The sequence below is a fragment of the Podarcis raffonei genome, chromosome 14 (genome assembly GCF_027172205.1).
Source record: "Podarcis raffonei isolate rPodRaf1 chromosome 14, rPodRaf1.pri, whole genome shotgun sequence".
Lineage (NCBI taxonomy): Eukaryota > Metazoa > Chordata > Lepidosauria > Squamata > Lacertidae > Podarcis > Podarcis raffonei.
Genome location: NC_070615.1, coordinates 10,894,561 through 10,908,463, shown reverse-complemented (window position 1 = coordinate 10,908,463; position 13,903 = coordinate 10,894,561). Strand labels below are relative to the sequence as shown.

The 13,903-nt window shown below is 44.0% G+C and overlaps 1 protein-coding gene across 2 annotated transcripts in view; it reads right to left on the bottom strand.

The window, feature by feature from the left end:
* Positions 1-11,629, bottom strand: part of GNB5 (G protein subunit beta 5) — a 32,906-nt gene extending 21,277 nt beyond the window's left edge. Inside the window, exons 1-4 of one of the 2 annotated variants that reach the window (XM_053366089.1) lie at positions 11,489-11,629; positions 9,562-9,673; positions 1,945-2,081; positions 402-443 (exon numbers count right to left, since the gene is read on the bottom strand). In XM_053366089.1, the coding sequence (XP_053222064.1) occupies positions 402-443; positions 1,945-2,081; positions 9,562-9,673; positions 11,489-11,614 (417 nt within the window). In that variant the 5' untranslated portion in view covers positions 11,615-11,629. Of the gene's footprint in view, positions 1-401; positions 444-1,944; positions 2,082-9,561; positions 9,758-11,488 lie in introns of those variants that run through there. The other variant, XM_053366088.1, reaches the window with a different exon arrangement.
* Between the last annotated feature and the right edge of the window lie 2,274 nt (positions 11,630-13,903).

Here is a 13,903-nt window from a genome sequence, read left to right as displayed (position 1 = left end):
CATTGTTATGGACAGGCAAAGTTGTTGAGCTTTTTCAGGGTAGGCAAAGCTTTCTTTGGGGTGGTCACTAAGCATCTCGTGATCTACCGCGATCTACCAAAGATGTTTGGTGATCTACCGGTAGATCACAATCAACCTGTTGGACATGCCTGCTCTAGCAGAATGGGAATGTGGGAATGTTTGTCCCACACTTGGCTCAGCTTCACATTGAAATGAACCAACTTATTTTTTAAAAAAATACCCCCAAACTGGCTGGCTACCACCAAGGCCAACCAGAATTTGCAGGTCTTCAACATGGAATGGAAGACAAAGGGACAAAGACCCTTCTATTGCCCTCCCACATTCATCGAACGCATCCATTCTTTAGGCCTTGAGGGAAATCAGAAACGCAAGGAACTTACCTTATTGGTAGTGAAGGCATCCCAAACAATCACCTTCCCATCCTATGAAAAGCAAAGAGGGATTATAAATTTCTCAAACAAGGAGATGTATATTTTGAAGTCTTACTGCAGTTCTCTCTGTTCGTGTTCCTGCCTAAAATCGAAAGGTTTGTGCGGGAGGGATGAAATGGTGGTAACAATCCCTTCAAATGCAACATCAGGTCTTCTAGGCCTAAAGTATGCATAGCCCACATTTTGCCCTCCAGATTTTGTGGGACTTCCAACTCCCATCAGCCCCAGCCAGCAAGGTCGATGGTCAGATGAATCCAAAACAACTGAAGGACACAGCACTGGTTACCCTCAGTCTATTCTAAACCAAGCCCTTGGCTGGCTACCACCAAGGCCCTATGCTAAACTAGACTCACAACTGAAGTCAGCCTGGGAAGATGGCACTAGACTTCAGCCTGGAGATGCTATCAATCACACATCTCTCCACCACTTCTGTTGGGTGGGGTCCTTTTCATGAAAACCTTTGGCCTGAGAAAAAACTTTTCCCTTTTGTTTATTTTTAGCAGAGGAAACAGATGCAAAAGTGTTAACCAATTCAGGAAGAGAGCAGGAAACTTTGTCCCCGCTCTGAATTCTGTCTTCACGATACCTTCATGTACCCTGTGTGATGCTGCAACACCATGACACCACATTCAAAATACAAGCCCAACAGTTCCAGGAACAAACAGGAAGATGCGGCCAGTGTTTACAAAATTGCCTCAGAGCAGTTAGTCAAGAAGGTTTGTGAGCTGGCATGAAAGAAAGCTGGGTACCATCGATTTTTTATCAGCAAAATGAAACAGAATTGTTGTAACTCAAATTAGGAGAAAAAGAAGAGTTTTGAAAAGTAAGTGCATTATGCCCTCTGAATTGAGGCAAACGCTTGCATTCATGCCATTTCTGCATTTGCTGAAAACATGATGATTTTGTTGAGGTCTTTGCTGGCCGTCCTTACCATTTGGCTATTTTTAACTACACACTGTTGATTATTACATATGCAAAAGCAGTATATACGTATTTTGATAAATAAATTAGGGTACAAAAGAGGCTTTTTACCTGCCATTATTAAAGCCTTTGGCCTCTGCAGAATGACAGAAAACCCTGTCTCTGTCTTCAGGGAAACAAGTAGGAAGATTATGCCAAGAGAGAAGTTAAACGAGAGACGATGGGGAACAGGGTGAGATGTTTTTATGTCCAACAAATAAGGACCCAGATAATCAAATCTTAACTTGCTGGTTTGAGGCACTATTTATATAGTCCAAAGCACTCTAAATGTCATGAAAACTAGTGGAAGTTATGAAAGAGTTAAACATTGCCTCAGAGGATGGCAAGCTATTACTGGTTAGTGCAAACAACACTGTAGAATAAGTATCTGGAAGAAGGCAATGCCCTACATTTCTAAATAAACACACAATCTCGTCAAATGTTAAAGACTAAGTAAGACATTTTCTTTCCAGTTAGATTGTTCCTCAGTATAGTAACAAACCCTCAAGACAATGACATCATCTCTCTTTACCTGGGAAGAGCTGACAATTCTTCTTTTATCTTTGCACCAGTCCATGCAGAGGACTTTATTGCCATGGCCTTTCAGTGTCCTTCTTGTCTTCATCACAAACTGACCCAAGGCCTCCACACGCTCTGCCACCTGATGAACTGCAGGGAATTCAAGACAGAGAGTCACTGTGTGCTTTGGCAACGCATGCAAAGATCCAAGATGATGCTCGCATGTTAAGGGAAAGGTTGTCAACAGGCCTAAAGCCTCAACTGTTGTGGTCAAGGGGCCTCAGGGGTGTGGAATTGTTGCAGAGAATGAAATAGAAATGATTTTATGGCATACTAATAAAGGGGTGGGGACGCGGGTGGCGCTGTGGGTTAAACCACTGAGCCTAGGGCTTGCCGATCAGAAGGTTGGCGGTTTGAATCCCCATGACGGGGTGAGCTCCCATTGCTCGGTCCCTGCTCCTGCCAACCTAGCAGTTTGAAAGCACATCAAAGTGCAAGTAGATAAATAGGTACCGCTCCAGCGGGAATGTAAACCGTGTTTCCGTGCACTGCTCTGGTTCACCAGAAGCAGCTTAGTCATGCTGGCCACATGACCCGGAAGCTGTACGCCGAGTCCCTTGGCCAATAAAGCGAGATGAGCGTCGCAACCCCAGAGTCAGTCACGACTGGACCTAATGGTCAGGGTCCCTTCACCTTTTAATAAAGGGCTGGGGGAGAAATCCATTTTTGCTTGCATTTTAAGAACAAACTATCCAATTTGCATTTCTCAAACCAATATGTGAAATGAAACGCACCCTTTGAAATTCACATTTCTCCTAATTTTCCAATGCAATGTATACACAAGTGCATTAGGGGAAATGGCTTTCAAAAATGTAGACGCCAAGAGAAATTCACCCTAAAATGCTGTTGAGTTTTCATAAGGATTAAAAAAAATTATAAACGCCACAAATTGCAGACAGAAATGTGTAGAGCTGATTTGAAGACTGGGGAAAATGAGAAATTTAGAGAAGCTAAAATTGATGGTTTCCTCCATCCATACAAATAAAATAACCTTTGTTTAAAAAAAGGTAATTTCATAAAATTGAGAAATAAAGGCCTGTGGTTGTACTCAACTAAGTCCTACTCCAAGATGACTCCCTGAAATCAAATTATCCCAGTGGAAGACATAGGTTGATTTCTAATTAATAGTTCACCCACTTTTTCTTTTATCTTCAGAAGTAAACAGACGCTTTTATTTATCTAAAGGTTTGTCTTGTCCTTCCTCCAAGAATCCTCAAGTGGTATACATTTTTATTCCCTCTCCCATCCACACATTTCCTTCTCACAACAGCCCTGTGTGGTAGGCTGGGCTGAGAGAGGTCACCCCATGAGCTTCTTTTCCCAGCGGGCATTTTTGTTTTGTTTTTGTGTGAAAGCTGAAGATTCAGGGAAGCGTCTGGAATTAGCCGTGAAGAGGCCAGGTCCCTGACTTCTTCCACTGCAGGCTTCGGGCTTGCTGGGTTGCAACCCAGAGATTTTCATGGCGGGCAATGAAACAACTGTGTATCTTGCGCTGGCCCTTAAATAATGAGGCAAGAGAAAGATTTTTAGCACCTATAATGACAAGGTCCCCTGGCCAGAACCCCTCTGACCTGATTTTATATCTCCTCACAGACACAGATAAGTATGTAGCACTCTTTGCAAATGCCGCTAGGAAAATTAGAGCAAATTATATAGCCAAGGTAGCCACCAACTGTAAAGGAGATGAATTTATTTGACCCTATCTACATCAAGCTATTCCTGCCAACCTAGCAGTTCGAAAGCACGTCAAAGTGCAAGTAGATAAATAGGTACCACTCTGGCGGAAAGGTAAACGGCGTTTCCGTGCGCTGCTCTGGTTCACCAGAAGCAGCTTAGTCATGCTGGCCACATGACCCGAAAGCGGTACGCTGGCTCCCTAAGCGAATAAAGCGAGATGAGCACTGCAACCCCAGAGTCAGCCACAACAGGACCTAATGGTCAGGGGTCCTTTTACCTTTACCTTATATCAAGCTATATTCAATCTTTATCACCAAACTCCGAATATAATTGCACACTGTATTAATTAACATTATTTTTTAAAAAATTAGTGACCATGTGATAATTTTAGCTTATAAATTTTATTGTTTAATGTCTTAATTTGTATATTAAGGTACTTTTATAGCTCTGTTTAGAGTAGGTAACGTCTTGATAATGTTTTAAGTTTTCTGTATCAACCCAGTATATTTTCTTTTATTTGTTGAATGATTCTGTGTACATTGCAGCAGCCTTTGGCTATGTGCAATAAAACTGACTGACTGACTGAAACTGTGACCCACTTGTTCTCCATTGGATCTGGAGTGTGATGGGGCAGGTAAAAAGACTTGGGGAAGAGGGGCTTCCATGGGGGAGACAGCTGTGGCTGCTTCATCTCCCCCTTTTACTACAGAATTTAAAGTTGCAGCACAAACCTCCGGCTTACAACTTTAGCAAAGTGTGCATGCCTAAAGTTCAAGGCAGGCCTCTGCTTTCTACTGGTGGAACACAATGGTCCCAAATACTGTTTGGGCACCAACTGTTATTTCCTGAACTGGCAGGGCTGTCATTTTATTTTATTTTTGGACAGGACTCCTGGACTCACTAATGATGGGCAATGCTTTATATATGACTTATTTGGCTGCATCTCAAACAACCCTTTCCTCCCTCTTTTTAAAGTTACTCATTGATTTATTAGCCTTTCAGTCATCATCCTAAAAGGAAAGCACTCAGTTGCATCTCCCTGAAAGAAGGAAAGATTCTCTTTTCAGCTGAAAAACTGAGACGAACATCCCCGCATAGCAAAAGCCACAGCCAACGACCACCGTTGAACCATTTTCTAACTATAAAGCCTTAGAACCTATTAGAAGCCTATATTCAGCGACTCCCAAGTAGCATTTAGTGGCTCCCATATCTAGCGCCTCCTATACCTGTTTTTTTTATTAACATACTTCTACACAATCATCTCAAGGTGATGTACAAGAAAAAAAGCAGTTAAAAACACAAAGAAGTGATCCATTTAAAAAAATAGAACAATACAAAATAGACACTGGTGGCAAAGACCCACCGTTGCAACTGGTAAGGCCTGCCAGAAGAAAAATGTCTTCAATTTAAACCCTGGGATTCAGGATCTGAGGGTCTAATAGTTATTTCCTATTTACTTTATTTCACTAAATTTATAAATGAAAGTTTAAAAAAATCAAAACAGTTTACAAAAAGATAAAACAATAAAATCGTGATTTATTTATTTTTACAACCATACTTAAAAACAAGCAAAAGTTTAAATACTAAAACAAACTGCCTCAACTTTCTGAGCTTCTGGGTAGGCTTGCCTGAAGAAGGATGTTATTAGCGGGAGCCTAAAAGAGTACAAGGGACGTGCGTGGCGCTGTGGGTTAAGCCACAGAGCCTAGGACTTGCTGATCAGAAGGTCGGCAGTTCAAATCCCCGCGACGGGGTGAGCTCCCATTGCTCGGTCCCTGCTCCTGCCAACCTAGCAGTTCGAAAGCACGTCAAAGTGCAAGTAGATAAATAGGTACCGCTCCGGTGGGAAGGTAAACAGCATTTCCGTGCGCTGCTCTGGTTCACCAGAAGCGGCTTAGTCATGCTGGCTACATGACCCAGAAGCTGTATGCTGGCTCCCTCGGCCAGTAAAGCGAGATGAGTGCTGCAACCCCAGAGTCGGTCACGACTGGACCTAATGGTCAGGGGTCCCTTTACCTTTAAAAGAGTACAGTGAAGGCACCTGCTTGATCTCAATAGGCAAGGAGTTCCGAAGTGTAGGTGCTGCCTCATTATACAATGGGGCTCTTGCAAGAATGGAACAGGCATTACGTGCACCTGCAGCAGTGCCAATTCTGTCGTTTGAAGCAGTCGAGTGGGCACATGTGGGGATAGACAAACTGGTCCCAAGTTGTTAATAGTCACACTTTGAACCTGGCCCGGTAGCAAATTGTTAACCAGTACAGATATGTTCTAAATCTCTGACGTTTATGAGAAACCCGGGCAACTATTTTCCTTGCAAGCAGATTTTCTGGTAGAGCAGAGTGGGGAGCTTGTGGCTTCCTAGATGTTATGGGACTACAACTCCCATCATCCCTGACCACTGGCCATGCTTCAAGTAAGAAGGTGAAGCTGTAAGGCTCTAGTTATCCACAAGAGAGCAGAGCCTGGAAACGGGAGTCTGAGCACAGGTGCCCAAAGGCTTATCCACACTTACCTTTCCAGGCAAGGTCCACACTTTAAAGCTCGGACACTGAGCCTTTTTCTTTTTGCCCCAGAGCTTTTCCTACGAAAAACTGCTCTTTAAAGCTCAATCGGAGCAAACTGCAATCCGAATGGACGTTTGCTCCAATTGAGCGCTAAAGAGCAGTTTTTTTTGCAGGGAAAGCTTTGGGGGCATTAAACCCCAAAGCACTCAGACTTGTGCCTGGAAAGATCAGGGCAAAAGGTAAGTGGGAATAATCCCTAAGAGTTGCTCACTTGTCGCTCTCCATGGTCCTGCATCTCCTGATCTTGACTTGTTGCCTTCCCTCTGATGCATCATGACACATTCCTTAGCATTTTGATTGATTGTTTTTATTGACAGTTCTTTTGCTTTATTGGATTCTAGCCTTGATTTTAATGAGTTGTTGTTGTTTGCTTGGTAAACCACTTTAGAGGGGTTGTTTGTTTTGGGGGGATTTTTTGGTACATTAATCAACCTCTAAATTGATTAAATAAAGAAATAATGGTTAACAGGAAAGTATGTTTAAAGCTCACATGCTCACAAATTTATTGACAGCTGCACAAATTATGATACCTAGGAAGTGGAAGGGGCAAGAAGAATATAAAATGGTAGAATGGTATAAAGAGGTGTGGGAGATAGCTATTAATGATAAATTAACATGTGTCATTAAGGTAAGATGGGGAATATGCAGGAGAAATTATTTTGAGGAGATATGGAGGGTGTTTGTAGAATTTGTACTGTTAAAATGGAAAGGGGTCAAATCATCGCAAGAGGTGTTGAAATTTTGGAAGGTTGGATAGTTACAATGGAATGGTCTCGGGGTGGGGTGCACATTTTTATTCTTATTTATGTACAATTATTACTTTGTCAAAATAAAAAACAGTAATTAAAAAGGGAAAAAATAAAGCCTTCATTTCATCTGAACAACATAGTAATAAAATACTTGAGGCTGCAGCCCTATACACACTTAAAGGTAAAGGTAAAGGGACCCCTGACCATTAGGTCCAGTCACGGACGACTCTGGGGTTGCGGCGCTCATCTCGCTTTATTGGCCGAGGGAGCCAGCGTACAGCTTCCAGGTCATGTGGCCAGCATGACTAAGCCGCTTCTGGTGAACGAGAGCAGCGCACGGAAACGCTGCTTACCTTCCCGCCGGAGCGGTACCTATTTATCTACTTGCACTTTGACATGCTTTCAAACTGCTAGGTTGGCAGGAGCAGGGACCGAGCAACAGGAGCTCACCCCGTCACAGGATTTGAACCACCAACCTTCTGATCAGCAAGCCCTAGGCTCTGTGGTTTAACCCACAGCACCACCTGCATCTTACTTGGGAGTAAAGCCCATTTGACTTAATAGGACTGAATATTTATGTTGACACTTTAAGGACGTAAGAACAGTGTCCTGTTTCCACAAAGGCTGAAAAGGATGCCCCCAGAAAGTCTGAAAACAGGAATGAGTTGGTCACCATGTACACCCCAACTTTGGGGGCCCATTTGCAAACGGGGGGGGGGGACTGTTCTGGATCCCATGCACACATACAGCCTCCCTCTTGTCCATCCCCACCAATGACACTTAAAAATGTAATTTAGGTGTCCCCACCCTGCAAGCCTCTTTGGGTATGTGCAGCGGGCAGGGGCTAATCTTACAGAAGAGTGGGAATGAGAGGGGGGAGGGGGAAATAGCCTTTTTCCTCCAGCTGCGATTTCTAGGAAGATCAAACCCCACCTCACCCCATAACAATCAGTCAGGCTTGGAAAAAAGTCTTTCACTGGCTCTAATAGAAGGCTTTTTCAAGTCTAATTGCAACATGAGAGGGACAGAGACAGTAGCAATGGGGTCTTTTTTAAAAAAACGTATTAAAGATTTTCAAGAAATACAAAGGAAAGTGCAATGTCTCTTTTTTGTTGTTGAGATTATAAAGTCTTTTGGTTTCGTTTAGTGTATGACAACATGCAATTAGGTTTGAAAAAAAGTATTATATTGTCTACAATACAAGGTTTATTATTAAATGAATTGTGGTGTTGGTAGGATCTGGGGGCAGATGGATTACCGCTGGGTAAGGGAGAAGCTGTTTTCAAGCCTAATTTCAGCAGGTGGGGTGAGGGGAATGGGACCCAGCAGGCTCTTGCAGGTGCAAGCACACCTGTGAATGTTGCGCTGGCATCCCCACACAAATCTAAAAAACAGATGGCAGGGCTGGTGATCCTGTGACCCTACAGATGCTGGACCACAACTCCCATCAGCCCCAGCCAGAATGGCCCCCATAGAACCATGGATTACGGGAGTTGTGATTTAGCAACATCTGGAGGGCCGCAGTTTCCCACAGCACAACTCTGAATGCTGTTACTCCTCTCAGCCAACTTAAAAGTTTCCCTGCCTTCCCAAACAGCAACTCCCCCTCCATCTTCTAGCCCTGAGAAGCAGCCTTTGCCAACATGGCGCCCTCCAGATGTTTTGGCCTGTAAATCTCATCAGCCCCAAGGCACCACAGCTAACGGTTTGGCGAAGGGCTGCTCTAAAGAGCTCTGAAAACAAGCAAGGCTGTGGAATCCTCTCCTTCTCAGGAAGTCAATCTACGATCCTGTTTGCAATGTTTGCAGACAGCAGCAGATGGATTTAATCAGGCAGGGCTTTTAAGACAGCAGAGGGGGAAAATGAGGGGATTTTCTTCCTTTTTTAATGCAAGGGTTAAATAAAAGACAGGTGACCTGCGGCTTGCCCCTGCCCCTGTTTTTCATTGGGTCGCCTTAAATGCTCTCCCCCCCCCCCCCGGCCTGGATCTGGCTACCATTATTACAGGAACCGAGCATAAAGCTCAGCCTTGCGTGCACATCTGCCTCTTGCATTCCCTGGCATGTTTACATCTCACCAAGCACCCCCACCCCCCCACGAATAAACACATATCTGCTTCTGAGGATCAGGCATCCAGCGACGACTGGGGATATTCTATTCCTCCTGCCTCGATAAATAAATAGCTTTTATTTATAGCCCCCGCCCCACTTTATTTTCAGGCTTTCGGATTCAAACGCAGCAGTTAGCTAGCGATGCTACTGGATGATGATGATGCGAAGGGCGATTTCCTTGCAGCCACACTCGGAAGAAGCACAACACGGGGAGGGGCAGGTGGAAGAGATGGATGCGGAGGGAGGGGGAGGCAGGATCCCCGGATCCCCACCCCCGATCTCCCATCGAACAAGCCCAGCACCCCACCCACCCCCCAGGATCCTTGGGCCACCCCCCAGAATTGCTCCTATGATGCGCAGCTCCCTGCTCCCGTCTCTCTCCCTCTCCTGCCATCTCTGCTTCGGATGGAGGACAGCCTCTCCAAGGCAGACACCCCCGCCACCCCCTTCCCGGCCCCCGACTCACGCTCCACGTCGTGCAGCTTGGCCCTCTCCTCCTCCAGCTTGCCCTTGAGGCTCTCGGCCTCGGTCTTCAGCGACGCCAGGGTCTCGTTCTCCTTCAGCCCCTCGGTTGCCATCTTTGCAAGGAGGAGAGGGGGAAAGAGACAGTGAGGCGGGAGGAGGAGGAGGAGGAGCAGCAGCAGCAACAGCTCCGGATCCGCCCAGCGAGCTGGGAAGAGGGAGGCCCCGCCCTCCTCGACGCTGATTGGCGCGCCGGAGGCAAGGCGGACGCTTGTCCCACTCGGGCTAGTCAGGGCCGGGCGGGCGGAGGCATCTTCGCCCTGCACTGTAAGCGGGAAAGGACTGGGCAGCGTGGGAACTTGGTTCGTTTGAGCATCATATGAGCAGTTATGCAGGCTGGGACATACATGCCCCCCCCCCATAATTGCTCATTTGATGTAGCACATGCACACTGTTAAGTTGTGGGTGAACATATTAGGCAACACAGCAATTCTTCAAACAGCTCTTGTTTATTCACAGGCCAGAACAGAACTGAACTGAAGGGTTCAGCCAGCCTGCTTATATAGAGCTCTACTACAACGCAACAGTAACCATTTTCCGTAACTATCCAATCACTGAACGTCACTTTCAATCCCTTATTTGCATATGTGGACCTGAGTGAAAACTATCTACAGTATCCCCCTGCTGGCCCAGGGTGAGAACTTCAGTACATAACACACACTATTTGAATGGCACTGCCCATTAACTTTGGGGGGCCCAGCACCCTCAGATATTTAACCGGGGGCCCAAGGCCCCTCGGTGCCTAGGAGCTGGCTCCTATACATGGAATTGTAGAATCATAAATTTGGAAGGGATCATCTAGTCCCATGGTTCCCAATGTGGAACACATGCCCCACTTGGGGGCAATTTGGTTTTTAAGGGGGGCAATTCAAGAATTTCCTCAGTTAAACATTTCCTCATAGAGTAGCTCCATCCCCTTAATTGTTTTGATTGCTCTTTCCTGAAACTTTTCCAACTCTGGGATATTCCTCTTGAAGTGATACACAAGGTGATGTACAAGAAAAATAGCAAAAGTTAATAACACCAAGAAATGATCCATTTTAAAAATAACACTGGTGGCAAAGACACACCTTTGCAGCTGGTAAAGCCTGCCGGAAGAAAAATGTCTTCAATTTAAATCCTGTGATTCAGGATCTGAGGGTCTAATAGTTATTTCCTATTTTCGTTATTTCATGTAATTTATGAATGATGGTTTAAAAAAATAAAATCAGTTTACAAAAAGATAAAACAATAAAATCAAGAATTTTTTTTACAACCATACTTATTGAAGTGATACTCTGATTTGTTTTTATTAGGTTTACAGTATGTGGTTTTTCCCCCTCTTTCTCGTTGCATTTTATTTTTGTAAAGCACTTTGGGACATTCTGTTGCAGGAAGCAATTCATAAATTCATAACGGCATATGTCTACTTGGAAACTTCCAGTGGGACTGAGTCCCAAGGAAACATATGCTCTATCCAATAAATTTACAGTTTACACTCATACCTCAGGTTACAGACGCTTCAGGTTATGCATTTTCGGGTTGCACATCTCGCCAAACCCAGAAGTACCGGAACGGGTTACTTCCGGGTTCCAGCGCTCGCGCATGTGAAGAAGCAGTAAATCACGGTTTGTGCATAAGTGACGAATCATGACCTGTGCATGCACAGACGCGGCACTGCAGGTTGCGAACGTGCCTCCCGCACAGATCACGTTCGCAACCCGAGCATCCACTGTATCTTATATAATTCCCTCCCTTCCATTTTTTTTTCAACCCAATGTTGTACCACTTCCTCTTCCGCACCCACACATTCCACCCCCAAAATCAGTATGCAGCATAAGTTCGTTGAAGACCATTTAAAAAACCCAGTGAAATAGAAACCAACCACATACCATTTCCACACATAGTGAGCAGTAGCTGACTTTTTCTGATTTGCGGTATATCTCCCGGAGGGCTCTGTCTTTGGAACAATTGTCGCATGGGCCAAACACATTGGCCAAAAAGGTCTGGTCACACATCTTTGCTGGGAGTTGGAACTGAAAGAGACACGAGAATGGGGTGGAACAGGTAGGTACTTGAGAATGAGGCAGGAAGCATTTTGCCAGGGCTGGCCCAGCCCTCATTTGTACACCACACACATTTAAAGCACAGGGCTTCCCTCCACCCCAAAGACGCCTGGAAACTTCAGTTTACTCCTCACAGAACTACAATTCCCAGCACCCTTCCATACTGCTCAACAACCCTGATTTAAGTGGGACATCAGAGAATTACAGAAGCCATCTCAGCTTCTGACTGGATCCTGGAATGGCTCTCCTTTTGGTCCACCTGACCAAAAGGTGCTTATTTGGGGGGGGGGGGATAAATCAGACGGAAATTCCCAGGTGTCAAAAAAGGTTATTTATGTATGCCACTATTTCGGCCCGTGTTTTGTTAGCCCAAGAATGGAAAACAAAAGAAGAATGGCAACTTAAACCGATGGAATATGCACAGCTTGCAGATTTAACATATAGAATAGGAGAACACGGAGAACATCTGTTTAAAGAAGATTGGGAAATGTTTATTGAATATATGGGTGAAAATTGTATACATTTTAAAAAGCTGGTAGCATTAAGATAAATTTGACAGTGTAAATAAGTTTTGATGGATGTAACAATGGAATATTCAATAGTAAAATATGCAGTGATTTATGGTATGCAGACTGAACTACGGGAGAAGAAGAAGAAGAAGAAGAGTCATTGATTTAATGTTGTTTAAATTAATACTTTAAAATGTAAATTAGAAAATTAATTTAAAAATTCTGACTTTCAGCATCCTCAACAAACTGCAGTTCCCAGGATTCCTTTGGGGAAGCAGTGGCTGTTTAAATTGGTAGGATATTGTGCTAAATGTACAGTGCTGAGAAGTGGAAAAAGGATGTTAATTAGAATACATTGTGATGGTGCAGCTGAGGTATTTTTTCTCCACTACTGCCAACTTCTTTGGTTTTTTGGAATATATCTCCTCCTTTTTTCCTCTTCATTTGTTCCTTTCTTCCTTGGATTCGATCAGTAAAGGCTCCAGTACGCTAGATTGTGAAGCGCTGGCTGTAAAACCTCCCCAAACAAACAGTCCTGGGAACTGTAATTTGTTAAGGGTGCTGGGATTTGTAGTTCTTTGTAGTAAACTATGGTTCCTAGAAATCTTATTTTTTTTGGGGGGGGGGGTTGTACATTAAATGAATGCAGCCCTTCAGGGACAAGGAAAAAAGTATGCCGGGACGACGACAAAACAAGGGTAGGCACAAAGAATCTCGGAATATACGGAATATACAAATACAGAAAAGCAAGAGGTCGTTCCTCAATCCATTTACTGTTATTGTAACCATTTCAAAGTTGCTTTACTTTTTACATTTCTATTAAAAGCCACCTAGCAAGCGCTCACCCTAAAAGGCAGGGTAGAAAATAATAAAACAAACCAAAGAGCCCTGTATTTTGATCTGCTGTAAAAATTAGCTATATTGCTTGGGGTTTGAGACTTCCAAGTCAAAATATCATACTGCTTACCTTCTTTTCCCTGGAGCAAGAACCTTTTGCCTTCCAGACACTTCAAAGGAATAATCTTCTGTGCAAGTAGAATTGCACAAGGACATGCTTAATGCTGAGGTAATCTCCTTAGAGGGTATTAAGACACAAGCCTGCACTTTTGGATTGTAGCACCTTCCACATCGCTGGTTTACGTGCCAGAGACTAACAATTGTTCTCAGTGGAAAACTCTCATGGGTGCAAGAGAAAATTCCAGGATACCAATTTTACACATCAGTCAAATTGTGCCCTTTTTAAAGTCATGGTTCCAGGCTTTACATGCTTTTATTCTGTATGAAACATGCTTACAGATATCAATCAAAAACGCCCCCGAGCGAGGCTTTTGCATCAAAGTGGGAGCCATTTTGAATCCATCTGTATGGCATTCAGTTTCCTGTCAGCCATTAACCGATCAAAAGGCTTCAAAGCAGGGGGGAAATTATTCCTTAAAATGAGCCCAGCAGTCATACTTATCTAGCCTGTGTCTTTTAATCTGTTCTACAATGCTATCTATTTTATAGGCCAGGGCTTAGAAAATGGGAGTTATTGTGCACATTACTTGTGAGCTAAGTCTTTTAGCATCCGTTCCCCCAATGAAATCCACCCTCAGACGACCACCAAAAGTTTAAAAGGTTTTTAGTGATAGTAAAGTACTATAAACGTTGTTCTGAAGTAAGTCAGAGGAGTATTCTGCATTTTCAAGAACTCTGTGGACACCCCCCCCCCAAAGTATCTGGATAAGGCCAT